The sequence below is a fragment of the Macrobrachium nipponense genome, chromosome 11 (genome assembly GCF_015104395.2).
Source record: "Macrobrachium nipponense isolate FS-2020 chromosome 11, ASM1510439v2, whole genome shotgun sequence".
Lineage (NCBI taxonomy): Eukaryota > Metazoa > Arthropoda > Malacostraca > Decapoda > Palaemonidae > Macrobrachium > Macrobrachium nipponense.
Window position 1 is genome coordinate 98,940,097 of NC_061087.1, and position 18,000 is coordinate 98,958,096.

The window sequence follows — 18,000 nt, forward strand, 5'->3', positions numbered from 1 at the left end:
TATGGACTAAGATAAAGCCAGTTGTTTGAGACCCTTCATGGAATATAAAATTTAAGCCAAAACCCAAGCACTAAGACCTATGAGGTCATTCAGCGCTGAGAGAGAAATTGAGAGTAAAACGGTTTTAAAGGTTTAACAGAAGGCAAACCTCGCAGTTGCACTATGAAACAACTGTTGCGAGACGCCTTACCTTACCTTACTTACCTTACATCTTGTTCGGGTTGCCCCAGGTCCCTCAGTGTGAGGCACCTCTAATGTCTACCAGAGAGTTGCTAGTACATCTTCCGGTATATTTTGCATCTTCCAATCTTGGATGGTCTGGGATGCAGTTTAGATATTTGTCGAGCTTATTCTTAAACACATCTACGCTCACTCCTGATATATTCCTCAGATGAGCTGGCAACGCATTGAATGAATAGACGCTGCATTATCGATGCTGGTGCGTAGTGGATTAATGTCCTGTGTGCTTTCCTTATTTTTCCTGGTTTTTCCATAGGTATAGTTTGGGCACTATTAATCTACCTCTGCTTGCTCTTTCTGATATTTTTAGTTCCATGATATTTTCTGTTATTCCTTCTATCTGTTTCCATGCCTGAATTATCATGTAGCGTTCTCTTCTCCTTTCTAGACTATATAATTTTAAGAATTGTAGTCTTTCCCAGTAGTCTAGGTCCTTAACTTCTTCTATTCTAGCTGTAAAGGACCTTTGTACACTCTCTATTTGTGCAATATCCTTTTGATAGTGTGGGTACCATATCATATTGCAATATTCAAGTGGACTACGAACATATGTTTTATAAAGCATAATCATGTGTTCAGCTTTTCTTGGTTTGAAGTGCCGTAACAACATTCCCATTTTTGCTTTACATTTTGCCAGCAGAGTTGCTATTTGATCATTGCATAACATGTTCCTATTCATCATCACACCAAGGTCTTTAACTGCTTCCTTGTTTGTGATGGTCTCATTATTAGGTCCCTTATATGCATATAGCTTTCTTTCTCTGTCTCCATAATTATTGATTCAAATTTATCAGAGTTAAATACATCCTATTTACCTCTGCCCAATCATATACTTTGTTAAGGTCTCTTTGTAGAGCGTTCCTATCTTCATCACAAGTAATTTCTCTACTTATTCTTGTGTCATCTGCGAAACTACTCACTACCGAATCCTTAACATTATTGTCTATGTCTTCAATCATAATAACAAACAGTATTGCAGCTAACACCGTACCTTGCGGCACACCGGATATTACCCCTTGGCTTCATCCGATTTCTCGTCGTTTGCAATAACTATCTGTTTTTCTGTTGTGTAAAAATTCTTTTAACCATCTTCCTACTTTATCCACCCGATATTGTGTTTTCTAATTTTCTTCGCTAATATATTATGGTCTACTTTATCAAAAGCTTTTGCAAAGTCTAAATAAACCACATCTGTTTCATTTCCGCTTTTCATATTTTTGAATATGTTCTCACGGTGGACTAACAGTTGGGTTTGTGTACTTTTTCCGGGTACGAAACCATGTTGTCCTTTATTAAACAAATTATTTTTTATTAAATGTTTCATAATATTTTTCTTCATTACCCTTTCATACACTTTCATAATATGTGATGTTAGACTCACAGCCTATAATTACTTGCCTCTAGTCTTGATCCACTTTTGAAAGTAGGGGTAATATATGCTAATTTGTGCTCATCATAAATCTTGCCTGTATCTACACTTTGTCTTAATAATATTGCAAGTGGCTTTGCGATAGAATGAACTACTTTCTTTAACAAAATAGCAGGAATTCCATCAGGCCCTGCAGCAGCTCCATTTTTAATTTCATTATAGCCTGCACAATATCAGCTTCATTAATATCTATGTCAGCTAAATATTCACTATTTTCATCCCTTACTTCTATATCATTATCTTCATTATCTATTCTAGGGGTGAATTCTCTCTTATATCGTTCTGCCAGTATGTTGCAATTTCCTTTTTTTCATTCGTTAATCTCCCTTCAATTCTCAGAGGGCCTATTTCTATTCTTCTTTTATTCATCTTCTTCGCATATGAGTATAATAGTTTGGGGTTTTGCTTGATATTTAATAGGGTTTTTTCTTCCAAGTCCCGTTTTTCATTTTCTTTTGATTGTATAATCTTTTGTTCTGCATTTTCTATCTTACTTTTTATTTCTATAACTTTCCATGCATTTTTTTCTTTTGCAAGACCTTTTTTCCACTTTCTGATTTTCTGGAACAAGATCCTTCTGTCTCTTGGTATGCATGAATGATGTTTACTTTTCTTCTTCGGTATATATTTTTCCACTATTTTCTCCAATATTTTATATAATATCTCCGTATTTACCCTTATGTCTTAATGTTCATCACTTACTTGAAAATGTTATCCCAATCTTTGTTTAATTCTTCATTAATTCTGACCATTTTATATTTTTACTGTAGAAGTTGTTATTTTCCATATCCTTTCCCCACTTTTTCATTTCTTGCTTATCTCTATTTTCACTTGCTTTGGAATGACTGTTAATTCTATGACATTATGGTCTGAAATACTCGCATTATAAACTATTATTTCTTTAACATAATTCATCTCGTTCACAAATACTAGGTCTAAAGTATTTTCCTTTCTTGTTGGCAGGTGATTTATTTGTTGAATGTTGTAATTCTAGTAGCATATCTAATAGCTTTTCAAATTGCCTCTTATCTTCTGCACTACTATTACTCTCTTTTTTATATGTATAAGTACAACCACAATCTCCTATTCGTTCTTTCCATACTACGAAAGGAAAGTTGAAGTCACCAGATAGGAGAATAGTCCAGTCCTTGTGATTTCTACATATATCATCCAATTTTTCAATTATTAAGTCAAACTCTTTAGTATTAGGAGGTATATATTACTATGTTCATCAATTTTTCAGATTCAAATTCTACCGCTATTAGTTCACATTCTGAGTTACTATATTTCTCATATATTTTTCCTTGTTTTTTGTCTTTCCCATATATTGCGGTTCCCCCTTGATTCCTATTTTTTCTATCTGATCTATAAGTTTGGAACCCTTTTATTTGATCATCATTCCCAGTCTCTTGGAATACCAGGTTTCACTTATATTCATTATATCTATTTTCTTTTGCATTTTGGGTTTAGTTCTTCTAAGTACTCTATTTTTCTTTTTGAGTTACTCGTAACTAAACCCTGCGCATTCATCACTATGATGGTTTGCGTGTTTTCTCGCCTTCATTTAATACTGGTAGTAATAAGGATTTTCCCATGTCTCTTTCCTGTTCTGGTATGTTGTTCTTTTTTTCATTTCCAGAAATTTTGACATTAAAAAATCCAACTTTTCCATAATATTTGATCTTCCTTCATCATAATTATTCATTTTGTGTCTGAATCTGCAATTTTCTCCGTTTCTGCAATATCCTCTTGCATAATAAATACAGTTATTATCTCTTGAGTAGAATTTCGGAGCTGATGCTTTGAAATTTTTTGCTGACACCTCTGCATATCTCATTGGTGGTTTGCTTTTCTCTTTTACCTGATATTCTTGATTTCTCTCTTTATTTGTTTCTTTCTTATTTTGGATTTTATTACTTGGTTGGTTATTTATTTGATTATGATTCATGGCTACAGGGTGCATATATTTGCATTTTTTGTCGAACTTACATCCTTTTCCTTCTTTTAGGTTTTTACATATTTTTGGATGCAGATCTCTGCAATCATCCCCATATCCATCTAAGTATGCACATTTACCATATATTTCATAGTTTTGACATATCTTAGGATGTTTGTAGTAACATCTTTCTCCAAATCTGCAATTCCCTCTTTTCAAAAGGTTGCAGATTTTGTCTTTCTTGTCTATTTTTTCCTCTTTCCCGTCATTGTATAGATCTGGGTAGAGCCTCTTCGGGATTTGCTTTTCTGTTGTCATATCGTAATTTATTTCTTCGTAGGTATGCTGCTTTATTGCCTCATATGTAGTATCAATGAGTATCTCCGCTAAGTAAGATGGAAGAAAGAGCATATGCACGGAGATGCAGTAAAAAGAATGAAAGGGGTTACAGCTAAGGGCTAAGGGAACTCCTCAAAGAACCTTACGTAATGCCTACAGTGCAACGCATGAGGTGCATCGATGGCACTGACTCCCTATGGTGAAATACTTTTCAGACTGGAATACATTCCAAAAACTTCCGATGAAGAATGGCACAAAAAGTAATGGGTGCTAGAAATATAACCACTAAAATTATGTAATGCTTTAGTGAACATCATCATAAAGAAACTTATACTAATATAACTTTAGACACTTTTATCACATATATTTACAAGTAAATAAAGTATAGGCATAAAAAAATCCGACGCTTTCGTCAAAGTATAGTCATCCACTAAAGTTAATAATGCAATATTGAACATCTGGTATCCTGATTCCTGATCCCGTTTTTTTTTCTTTTTTTAATCAATAACGGACTCCTAACCTGGCTCTCTCCGGTTAGAACCCAAAACATACGATGCTCTTATTTTTTTATATATTTTTAAAGGTCGGGCGGACCCGCCTCAGCTGAGAGGGTACAATCAACTGAAAATTTAATTAGGAACAGAGGAAGTTCTGTAGCGACCCAGGATAGAAAAAGCACAAAGGGATTCACGCTCCGGAAAGTACCCAAGAATTAGTCATCAGAGAAGCAGGATTGATTAATACGTATTGAAATGTATTTAGGACAGTTTCAGAACAGATCGCTTCTCCAGTTAGATGCAGACTCTACTCCAGTAGAAGTCCAAGACAGTTGTTTTGTATAACTAGCCGTTCGGTCAAGCTTCATGTTAGTGTATAAGAAACATTTTGACTAATATTACAATTAACCCATTTTGTCAGATCTTCAATGATCATGATACACTTCATGATTCATTATCAAGCTTACAAGAACAATATAATAATAATAATAATAATAATAATAATAATAATAATAATAATAATAATAATAATAATAATAATAATAATAATAATAATAAGCAAACATATTACTGTTTCATGAAATCCAGAGAATATTACTGATTACCTGACATTAAATATTACAAAAATCTATCGTCATCCCAGTACCAATGATCTGTGACAAATAAAATTTTACCTGTACAAATCAAGAATGCCCAACGCTTGCCTCCTTTTTACCTTGATTTTATCATTATCGCCCAATTGCCACCTTCTGCTAAGTGGATGTTCGTTCCAGACTCACTGTAACCCATTACAACTTGCACAGGACTGTTCCGGTTTGTTGAGCGCTTTTATTCATCTGACATTTTAATTATTCGCTTTTACGAATATCCTGGTTTGAAAAAATAAAGTAATTCAGGTAGTTTAATTTATATATCTTTTATTATTATTATTATTATTTACTAATTTATTTATTTATTTATTTTATTTTATTTATATTTATTTTTTATTTTTTTAGGTCTCGGATGTGCTAAGACACCTGCCCAAATAAGCAGAAGAGGCGAAAGATCTGTATTTGAATTTTTTTTTTTTCATTTATCGGAGACATATTAATTCTGTATTTTTTCATTTCTAAAAACAGTCGTCCTTTAACTCAGAAATCTATAAAATGCTATTTTCTTTAAGTTCATCAACTCCTTCTTTTTATGGTAGGGGAGGCAGGACTGCCTCGGAGACATTGATCCTGAGGGAACGCACAAATATCAAGTGGGTCTGCCCGTCTTTTTCGCTTCTCCTGTACGAAAGTTTTCTCTCTTTTAGTTCCTTATTCCAACCCCCATGTATCTATTCTCTCTCGGTTGGCAACGGGTTCTGTTCGGTCTCTACAGAGTTGAAGCCTCATTTTGCCAATACTCACCATGTCTTTATAATTTGGTAAGTGTTCTATTTATGGGACGAGAACAATCAATGAAGATAGAATAGGTTAATATTTTCAAGACTAAGTTTATCATTGTTTTTCATAATACTGCAATCCATCTAATATACTGTGGGAAATCACCAGGATGTTATAGTTACCTTTAAATCTTGGCACATATCATTAAAAAAAATTCATATTATCGGGGACTTTTAGCATCATTGTGACATTTAAAAACTTGCGTCTGAATCCAAGCTGGTTATAATACATTCACTACTGAAACAGTTCACTGAACTTCAGTTCCAGCTTTCTTTACCTCACCCACGAATATGTTCAGAAAAAGGAAGGTTATACGACTCGGGGAATACATAGGAAACCGGAGAATCCCACGCTCTGAATTTGAAAGCCACAGAGGACTACGAATGAAGTCTAAACGGGAATTTGAAAGCCACACAGGACCACTATAGTAGAATCACATCAACTGTGCATCTGGTGTCTAGGACAGTCCCTTACGACGCTCCTGTTGGCTGTTGATAAGCCAATCACAGGGCTGGAAACTCCCAGTCTCTCAAGAGAGTTCACACTGCCAGGATCTATGTTGCACCTCTCCTGAGGGATGCTTTTGAAAGACGTATCCCTCAGGAAAGGTAGAACACAAATCCTGCCTATGGGAACTCTATCGAGAGACTGAGAGTTTCCAACTTCCCAGCCCTGTGATTGGTTTATCAACAGCCAATCAGCAGCCGGCGAAAGGGACGGGTCTAGACATCAGGTGCACGGTTGATGTGAATCTACTATAGTAGATTCTCGTTTCATTCTTTATTCTTAATAATGTCAAACCAGGACCCAATTCAAAACCTGCCAAAATTGAAGCCAGATCGAACCAGGTTCCTCCAGAAGGGCACCACCCGACATCCGGAACTCACCTCCAACTCTTTTGTTAGCGAATGATGTTTACTTTGACATACCCGCGGAATGTTTTTGTCCGTGGCCCAGCGTCTGCCAAGAATTTGCCCCCAATCAGCTGATGTCGGGAATGTGGCTCGTGTCAACTTCAAGAGGGGAAAATAGGTGTTGTCAACCACGTTGTTTGTGATTATTATCATTATTATTATTATTAAATATGCGCACCAGCCGATGCAAGACAAAAATGTCATTGAGTTGGTAAGGAAGCTTCCACAAAAAGTAGGAAAATGCACAGAAAAATTTTATACGTACGAATATTCTATATGGACAATATGTATCTGTTTTACATAATATATAATATATAATTAAATATAATGAAATATATATAATATAATATATATATAGATAGATAGATAGATAGATTAGATAGATAGATAGATATATATTATATATATATATTATGTATATAATATATATATTATATATTATATATATACATATACAGAACTACAAATGTCCTTTAATATCCAATTCGCTTGGCGGTGGTTCGAACCCACGAGAGGACGAAATTATTATTAACTAAAAAATTCCCTTTTCCATTAACATATCGAAAATATATTAATTCCGAGGTAGTGCGAATTGGATATTAAAGAACATTTGTAGTTCGATGTATGTATAAGAATCACGGTGATATGATAAAGATTCATATATATATATATATATATATATATATATATATATATATATATATGTGTGTGTGTGTGTGTGTGTGTGTGTGTGTGTGTGTGTGTGTGTGTGTGTGTATGTCATTCTCTAGATTTTTAACAGACTCCTTTAGCTTTTTCAGGTCTCCTCGACGGTAGTCTAATTTCTTTAGTAACTCCTTTTCTCTTTTGTGTTGAATATTAATATGAAATGTAATCATTTTATATTCGATTTTGCCTAGATTTTCACCTACTGCAGATCAGACACTAGGTTGTCTTCTGTTGCTAGGACGATGTCTAGTATGTTGTTTCCTCTAGTAAGTTTGCCAACCCATTGGTGGAGGAATTCATTTTTGAAGGAGGAGGAGAAGCTGATGGAGGAGGAGGAGAAGGAATTTGGACACAGAGAAACAGGGGGTGAAAGGATAAACTGTTAGGTAATAGTCAGGCAAGATACACACCAAAATTAAACTCTCTCTCTCTCTCTCTCTCTCTCTCTCTCTCTCTCTCTCTCTCTCTTCTCTCTACTTTTATCCTTTGTTGCCACACTAATTTTTCCCTTGACCACTGAGAGCTTCACTGCAGCCAAAGACGTCTCTGTGAAGACGCTTTGAGGTGATTGTTTTTTTTTAAAGTCTGGTCCCGGATTCGGGCTTAATTTTTAGAAGATTTCCGAAATGTTGGTTCCTTAATTCTTGGCCCCTTACCAAACTTCCCATAAGTCATCTTTGACATCCTAAACTTCTTAAGAAGTTTATTGCAAACCGACAAAGTTGGTTTGATGAGTGAGTACCTGATCAAAGGAGGGTTTTTTATTTTTTTAAAAATTCAATAGATTTTATTCTTCTGGTACATTTAAAAGGATGGTTTTTTTTTTAAATAATGCAATCAAATCTATTTTTCTTGGGCATTTAACGTCTTCCTATCGACACTAGAAGTTTGGTCACAACAAATGCATTGGTTCATAATATACAATCATAATATACAGCACTCTCTCTATTTTCTTCTAATTTCCTGTGAATTGTTACTGTTTAAGAGTATGAATGAAATTCTTTGTATTAACTACTTTGTTCCATTCATAGAGCACTGTCTTGGTATACATGTCCTAAATTAATATGACATCCTTAGATCTACCATTTAGATATATATATATATATATATATATAATATATATATATATGTAAATCTATATATATATATATATATATATTGGATTAACTGTAAAACAAACCCAAGTAATAATTATTCAGTTTTGTTCGACTGATTTATTTTGCAATAAATAAGAATCATTATGAAACATCACACCAGCTTTTCACACTGCCAGTCTTTCGTCACCAACCAACCAAAATATTTTGCCAGCCAACTCATACCTCTCTCTCTCTCTCTCTCTCTCTCTCTCTCTCTCCACACACACACACACCACACACACACACACACACACACACACACACACACATTTTCTATTATAATTTGGAACAGATTAATGTCTCCGTACCCTTAATTTTACGGTCACGTAACAACCTTGGCGCCCTAACGCAAAGCGCACGGTCTTTGTTTCAAAGAATTTTAAATATAGCTACCTAAATAACTTGAGGCGATATTCTTTTGTTCTTAAAACCCAAATGGAAACTGCAGCAGTGCCACTCGACTTTTCCTCTTAACTGAACAATTCATGATAAACAAACAACTGGCCAAGTCGTAGTCGTAACTAATCGATTTCAACCAGTTGCATTCGTTTTCGTCACCGGGGCTGCGTTTCATTGGGACGCTCACTTGGCGAGCTAAAGAAAGTCGGTTAATTCGTCTTCAACAGTTTCCCGTTTTCCTTCTCCCGAGTTGAACGAACTTGTCGTTAAGGTTTGAGGTGACTCCTCCCGACTCTTGAGTGAATTGGGCAGTACATTGTACAGCATGAGAGCAAGGACTATCGTCATCCCCACGCCTCGCCTTCTAGATAAGACGATAGGTCTAGTGAAACAGAGACTAGAAAGCGGCCTGGTCTCTCTGAAATAACTCGAGTTTAAACATAGGCCTATACGTTTTCAAAACGCAGTGTTTTTACTATTTTCAGAAGAAATGTGCTGCCCTTGTAAGATAATGAAATGACGGTTTTGCAGTAAGATAAACTATTGATATTAGACTCATACTGAGATCATCGCACATTCTTATAGGAGTTAATAATTTGTTACTAGTTGTTTGTGTTAATGGATAACGTCAGGTGACGAAGCTCGGAAATAACGGCATCATATAAACATATGAAAGTATATACATTTATTTATAGAATATACCAGTGAATTTCTGACTGTGACGAGATGGCAGTTCTAAAAGAAGAGGACAAAACTGACAAATCAGTTTCGCAACTACCAACAACACTAAACGATCCCGGTGTGACGGTTACGGATGAATCTACGTGTGACAACAATAATTCGGAGAAACTTAAGCAAGGAACAGAAGGAGATAGTAAAAATGTGAAAGAGGAAGAGGAAAAAGGACCCCTGCCCCCCGATGGGGGGTGGGGATGGATGGTGGTCCTAGGCTGCTTCTTGATCACGGTAAGTTGGCGAAAAAAATCTGGGGGCTTCGAAAGTTTTTTTTTCTTACCCGGGGAGTAAGCCTACAATTACTTTGCTGCTGCTGTTGTTGTTGGGGGGTAGGAAAGGTTTATGGAAGAGCCTAAAAAGGTCTGAAAATGGTGCTTCACGTAGAGTTAATGATACAAGAATTTTAGGATAGGATTTTATGATTAAATTAGAATAAAAATGTAAAAAAAAAAAAAAACATAATAATAAGCAAGTTAAACAGTGCAGAAAAATTATTTCTGATAAAACATAGCATATTAATTTTAATTTTCGCTGGTGAACCAACGCTCTACTTGACGTAGATTTTAGCATGCGCCCTGAGTGAGCTGGAAGTCGGATCACGCTTCGTTTAACTTATCTCTTAGAATAACTTTATGAAGGCTTTTAGAATCTTCGTTATATATAATATATATATATATATATATATATATATATATATATATATATATATATATATATACATAACGGAAGCTTATATACTAGAATTAACCAAATTTGAATCATCTATACATCTCTAGGTTAATCTTTACATATTACGTTCTTTAATACTTTCGTAGAACTATTATAATTCGATATCAGTAATAATTATCTACTATTTATATTTTATGAATATGATATATATATTATATATATATATATATATATTATATATATATAGGGTATAAAATTAAAACGGACCTCGCAGTTTCAAATATTATTGACAATCTGTCTTATGAAGAATACTGTTATTATTATTATTATTATTATTATTATTATTATTATTATTATTATTATTAATTATTATTATTATTATTATTATTGTAGAACCATTATAATTCAATATCACTGTAAATGGTCTTTTTATCATAAACGGAGTTGAAGGTATCAAAGATCATTGGCACTCGATCTTTGTAGGAATGTGGAAGAATATGATTATTACTGTTATTATTATTAAAGGATTTTTTTAGTATAAGGTTTCACAAGGTCAAGAACCTGATAAATATTTGATTGTCTGACCTTCTACTTTTTGGTGGAGGGCATTTGGCCGAAGATCCCTCTATTATCCCTTAGCAGAAATAAATTATCATATATACTGGCGTTTCCAATTCTACCAGAGCAGGTCAAAAGCACACACACACACACACACACACACACACACACACACACACACACACATATATATATATATATATATATATATATATATATATATATATATATATATATATATATATATATATATATATATCTACACTATTGAGAAAAGCTACCTACTACAGAAAGGGGAATTGAAAAGCAAAGAACGAACTATGAAAGAAAACTGACAAAGAAAAAAAGTATGATTTATAACTAATTTAAATAGATCTAATTTATTTTGAACTTAGCTATTAATCATATTGGTTTTTCTCTGTCAGTTCTCTTTCATAGTTTATTCTTCATTTTTCAAAACCCCTTTTCTGTACTAGGTTGCTTTTTTCATCGTGTGTGTGTGTGTGTGTGTTCTTGGCCTTCTCTAGAATAGGAAACCCCAGTATAGATTATGATTAATTTCTAATAAGGGATAATCCAGGGAAACTGTGTTTTTCGTGTTAGGCGTTTATGACTGATTCATCGAACTCACTATTCGTTGATTTTCTGCAGTTATTTGAAGAATTCCGGTCTACTGGTTATATAGTCTTCAAGTGTCATACGCCATTGGGCTTGTATCAATCTGCTTTACCAGTTAGGGCTCTACCTTGTCCCTTGTAATAATATAAATAATTATAATAATAAAAACCGAAGACCAGTCACTTTCCGGTTGATAATAAGAGAAAAAGACCCAGTGCTGAAATTTGTTTTTCTACATCCTGTATGTTATTCACACTTTTTCACACATAAACGATTTACATAGCACTGTGCTTGGCTTTCGATAGCTTTGGCCAACAGCTTCAGTGTCCCTTTCCTTTCATTGTAAAAATATGTAAATAGACAGATGGTCGATGGTCACAAAGATTTCACTAATTGGTCTTTCTCTCCTAGCAATCAATAATGATAAAATTGTGAAAATGTTTATATAACATACACAAGATAGACACACAAATTTCACCGAGTGACAAGAGTACCCATTAGTGAAAATTATGTTTTTTTTTATGTCTCATATAACCATTTTCATAACTTTTACTACAAATAGGAGGAAGCAATAATAATAATAATAATAATAATAATAATAATAATAATAATAATAATAATAATAATAATAATAATAATGGAGAAACAAATCCACAGTTATGTATAATGTACATATATGACAAGATAAATCTGTACAGAGAGCTCTCTGTATTACAGATTTGTCTTTAAATATATGCACATATACATAACTGGATTTGCATCTCCATTTCAAGACTCATGATATTATGAGTATTTGTTAATAATAATAATAATAATAATGATAATAATAATAATAATAATGCACTCTTTGGTCAACTCTTCTTTCAGTGTTTAATCCCAATGGTCGGCCCCTGCTTCGGAATTCTCTTCTCTCGATACCTCCTGGACCTAGGGACGTCCTCTACCAAGACAGCGTGGATCTTCAACCTGCACTGCTTCATGTGGAACATCGTCGGCCTCGTGACGAGGCCACTGACCCAAGAATTCGGGTGGAGGAACATTGCCCTTCTGGGCTCTTCTCTGACAGCCTTGTCTTTCGCAATCTCAGCCTTCGCTCCCAACGCCGAATTCCTGTTCTTCTCTTACTCCATACTTTGTGGTGAGTTTCCTCTTCTCATTTATGTTTGTGCACGTTTGGGCTGACGATTATCTATTTATTTCGACTTGGCATCGTTTCGAAACGCGTAAATAGCACAGGGCTCCACTGTATCAGTGGAAAACATGTAGTCTTTTAGAAAAAATCTGTCAGAAAATTTGAAGCAGTGGAACGCATCTAGTCTTTTTTTAGAAATTCTGTCAGAAAATTTGAAACAGTGGAACACATTCTAGTCTTTTTTATGAAAATCTGTCAGAAAATTTGAAACAGTGGAACACATTCTAGTCTTTTTTATGAAAATCTGTCAGAAAATTTGAAACAGGTAACTATATACGTAAATCAGTCTGTAAAACACTATCAGCGGCATACACTGCAGTTTACTTTTAAAATTTATTGGAAAAGCAGTTCACGTAGTTGTTTAAATGTAAAAGACAGTCCTTTGGCAAGATTTGATTGATAAGTTTTTCTTCGTGTCTAGAAATTTGAGAGTTACTACCACACATTAAAGTTTTGAAAAGACATTATGTTATGGAGGAAATTATTTTTGCTTCCTTAAATCAACACGAACTTGTCAATCAGATAGCAGTCAGAGGTACTACCACTGAGAAATTCAATGTGCTGTATGTCTGTGATTTCCATATGATGGGTCGTCCATCAAAGTGTTTTTAAAAACTTTGTTTTTATGAAAACTCAAGTCTACTTTTATTCCCACAGGTGCTGCAGGCGGTTCAGTCACTTGTATCTGCTTTACTATACTGCCCCATTACTTCACCCGGCGACGTGGAATAGCCAATGCCATCATGATGGCTGGCATTTGCCTAGGCCAGATTTTTGCTCCTCCCTTTGTGCAGTTTCTGCAGGAAAGATACGGCTTCCGGAGTGCCACATTGCTCTTAGCAGCGATCATGTTAAACGCAAGCGTAGGTGCCTCACTCTTCAGCCCTCTTGAGTGGCACACTGCGAAAGATAAGGAGCCAAAAGCAGACCACCGTGAGGAAGATGCTACCTTACTGACAGAGAAGCAATCTTTAAAACCCGGTGGCATCGACCACCTGAAGAAATGTCACTCAGCAAAGTCCTTTGAGTACACTTTAGAAGGAAAAGAAGTCGATTTGGTAGAAGTTATGGCGCACGCAAGGATTCTGAGAAAGCGCAACGACAATCACATTAGTGAAGCATCCCGGTTGTCAATCTCTTCGTCCCTGGCAGTGTCCACAATGGATATTGCCGGCATAGGAGCTGGATTTGCAGATGATGAGAGTAACACTGATGACAACACTCAGAACAAGGAAAAGAAAACACTCTGGAAGATTATAGCCAGAGTGGCCAAACAAACCATATCTGACCTGAGAATCTTGAGATCACCGAGGGCACTCATCATATCGCTAGGAGCTACCTTTTGCCTAAATGGGTACGTTAACTTCATCATGATGGTGCCGTTTGCTATGCAGGTCGCAGGGCATGGCCTGGAGCAGTCTGCCTGGTGTATCTCCACATCTGCCATTTGTAATCTCCTGATGAGGATTATAGTTTCCCTTCTGTCAGACTGCAAAAAATTCAGCATCAAGGCTTGCTATGTCTCAGGGTTCGTTTTCATCTTTGCTGCTATTGTAGGTTAGTTACAAAACTTCTATTTCTCAGTTTTTCGTTTTAGTTTATTACTCCCTCTTCATGACACCCTTTCATCTTTAAAATGCAGTAATAAATTTCTTCTGCAAATAATATGACGACGTATTATCACTTCATAGTATTCAGCTGTAATAAAACTATTAACGGAAGCATGGATAAGAAATAATATTGATTGTTGACAACCTGAGCAGAAGAATTAGATAGACTTTATTAAGGCAACATAGTACTGCAAATTCTAAACTAATTTTAGAATAAAATGCTGTCTGCCATTACAGATACCTGTAAGAAATACTGTGACATAATGTGAAAAATTCTATGAGGCATTTTGTACTTCCGACGCTTTATACTTGCTGAATTCTACTGAGCTCTTTCTTTCTCTCTCCTCTCCTGTACAGAGGGCTCACCCTTAATATTTACAAAGAGGATCCTTCAACCCTCAGTTGAAAAATGTTTTGACAATTTTTGAAGTTTGTCGATAAAATAGGGAGAACCCTGATGTGAATAAAAAAATATAGTGACTATTTTTCATTGTTTCACCTGCTTATAACGCTAACTTAAATATTCTTTCATCCATCATCAGTGTTCCCATTTCTGACCGACCTCCCTTGGATGTTAGCCATCATCGGAGTCTGGGGAACAGGCGTTGGTATGAACATGGGACTCTACAACTTAGTTATGATCTCTGTGATGGGAGTAGAGAACCTCGCCCCTGTATTTGGCGCTGCTTGCTTCATGGTAGCTGTGGGTTTCATTACATTTGGACCAATTATTGGTAAGTATCATCCATGTGTTTCCAAGTCTTTTAAGTTCTGAACAAGACCTTTTTATCAGAAGAACCCTGCAGTAGGACTTCTGTTAAAAGTCTATAACAGACCAGTTAGTGATAAACTACAATATGGATATCAGTTAGTAGAGTCCGCACATATCTGTAAGGTGCATTTTGGTCAGGGAAAACTTATTGTGACAGAACCTCGACAGACCTGAACAAAGCCTTTTTTATGTCAGGAAAACCATGAAGTATGATTGTTTTCTATCACCATAAAACTGACTAGCTTTTATCCGTTCTGATCGTGGACCGGTCTGAACAAGGCCTTATAGCTTATCGATCAGCTGTAATGAAACTACCAGTTCATAGTCTGTTAAGGTCCCCCCCAAAATTTTTTTCAATGATAAGTTGCAGTCAGACTATCTGTCAAACTAAAGACACTTTCCTTTAGATTTAGAGCTATGTATTTATCCGTTCAGAATTCAAATTGGTTTAAGCTAGGCTTTTTGGATTGGATAATCTGCAGCAAGATTATCAGTCTCTGTAGACCAAGACCAAATCTAAACCAGGCAGTTTTGGTAACTAAGATTTTTTTAAAGTCTTCAGGAGTTATCAAGAACTCCAATGATGACTGAGAAACCTTGGTAAGTCTTCCAAGGTTAAAGAAATACACACTTCCTGCCACTTGTTCACACATTATTGTCTATACACTGTATGCATGTGGGTTTGTTATCCTTTTCATACTTTCTTTGAGGATTCTTCCATTCTTCCAGGAGTCATAAGAGACCAGAGCGGGAGCTACAGCACAAGCATGTGGGTCATCTCGCTGATGTTGATGACGAGCATCATCCTGTGGTCGTTCATGCCAGCGGCTCAGAAATACGACAGGAAATTTGAAGAAGACAGGAAAGCAGACAGCACAATGCAAATCAAGGTTTAGACATCAAGAGGATACAGGAAATGAAGAATGGCATAAAGGAAATGAATTAAAGAACTCGACTGCCAGGTGGAGAACAGTCGAATTAGCAAATTGGGGAGCCGTTGCAAAGGGAAGAAGGTCTTGACCACGTAACTGAATTTCTCCCGCGCTTCCTTGCAGTTCTAAGCCATCAGTTTTTCTACAGTTTGTCCTGCGTCATTTCCTGCTAATTAACGATGTAAATTCTTGTTCTGTACTTATTTTCTTCCTTTAAAGAAACTAAGAATATATTGGTTTTTATCTCAGAATTCTGGGATTAATCGCAAAGGATTTTTTGTATTTCCCACAGTATATTTATGTAATATTTTAAGTTCACAATCAAGATTCACTACTCGGGCTATGATTTGAGCCCATAGTATATTGAATTGTTTTCCTTTTAAGTGATACAAGTGATATATGTGATTAGCATCCCTTATGTGATCTACGTTACATTGTATAAGCTTAAGTAGATCAGAAAATCGTAATATCGATTAACTGTTTTGGATTTTATAAAATGACAGTGCATTCAGTGCTTCTACTTGTTAGGCTGTTATAGAAGAATATAGTGTTCAGTGCATAAACTATTATCAATATTACTCTAGATCAGTGACAATAATAATAAATGATAATAATAATAACAATAATAATAATTATAATAATTATTATTATTATTATTTTTTTTTTTTTTTTGCTTTATCACAGTCCTCCAATTCGACTAGGTGGTATTTATAGTGTGGGGTTCCGGGTTGCATCCTGCCTCCTTAGGAGTCCATCACTTTTCTTACTATGTGTGCCGTTTCTAGGATCACACTCTTCTGCATGAGTCCTGGAGCTACTTCAGCCTCTAGTTTTTCTAGATTCCTTTTCAGGGATCTTGGGATCGTGCCTAGTGCTCCTATGATTATGGGTACGATTTCCACTGGCATATCCCATATCCTTCTTATTTCTATTTTCAGATCTTGATACTTATCCATTTTTTCCCTCTCTTTCTCTTCAACTCTGGTGTCCCATGGTATTGCGACATCAATGAGTGATACTTTCTTCTTGACTTTGTCAATCAACGTCACGTCTGGTCTGTTTGCACGTATCACCCTATCCGTTCTGATACCATATCCCAGAGGATCTTTGCCTGATCGTTTTCTATCACTCCTTCAGGTTGGTGCTCGTACCACTTATTACTGCAAGGTAGCTGATGTTTCTTGCACAGGCTCCAGTGGAGGGCTTTTGCTACTGAATCATGCCTCTTTTTGTACTGGTTCTGTGCAAGTGCCGGGCATTCACTTGCTATGTGGTTTATGGTTTCATTTTTCGTATTGCACTTCCTACATATGGGAGAGATGTTATTTCCGTCTATCGTTCTTTGAACATACCTGGTTCTTAGGGCCTGATCTTTGTGCCGCTGTTTATCATTCCTTCAGTTTCCTTCTTAGCTCTCCCCTCTGTAGCCATTGCCAATTGTCATCGCTGGCTAGTTCTTTAGTCTGTCTCATGTATTGTCCGTGCATTGGTTTGTTGTGCCAGTCCTCTGTTCTGTCTGTCTTTCTCCTGTCTCTGTATATTTCTGGGTCTTCGTCTACTTTTATCAGTCCTTCTTCCCATGCACTCTTTAGCCACTGGTCTTCACTCGTCTTATTATTATTATTAATTATTTAATATTATTAATTATTATTATTACTATTATTATTATTATACGCCATCGTGCTTCAAGTCTTTCACACTGTACAAATGTAGGAAGTAGCCTATGGATATTTTGTAAGTCTTTGTGATAACCTATTGAAATCAGTCTTAGCTTTAAGACGGACCTGAATTTGAAATGTTCACCGAAACCTATTTGTAATTAGATAACTGTTTATTGTCAACTGTCTTTAATTTCCAGCTTTTACCACTCTTCAATGTGTGAATAC

At 35.5% G+C, this 18,000-nt stretch overlaps 2 protein-coding genes across 2 annotated transcripts in view; one reads left to right on the forward strand and one right to left on the reverse strand.

The window, feature by feature from the left end:
* The window catches only part of LOC135207826 (monocarboxylate transporter 9-like), a 21,528-nt gene extending 4,514 nt beyond the window's left edge, over positions 1–17,014 (forward strand). Inside the window, exons 2-6 of the mRNA XM_064239685.1 lie at positions 9,514–9,994; positions 12,476–12,746; positions 13,458–14,357; positions 14,953–15,144; positions 15,912–17,014. Coding sequence (XP_064095755.1) covers positions 9,755–9,994; positions 12,476–12,746; positions 13,458–14,357; positions 14,953–15,144; positions 15,912–16,078 — 1,770 coding nt within the window. The 5' untranslated portion in view covers positions 9,514–9,754 and the 3' untranslated portion in view covers positions 16,079–17,014. The remainder of the gene's footprint in view (positions 1–9,513; positions 9,995–12,475; positions 12,747–13,457; positions 14,358–14,952; positions 15,145–15,911) is intronic.
* LOC135207835 (monocarboxylate transporter 9-like) overlaps positions 1–18,000 on the reverse strand; it is a 49,042-nt gene that overhangs the window by 24,947 nt on the left and 6,095 nt on the right. The window lies entirely within an intron of this gene.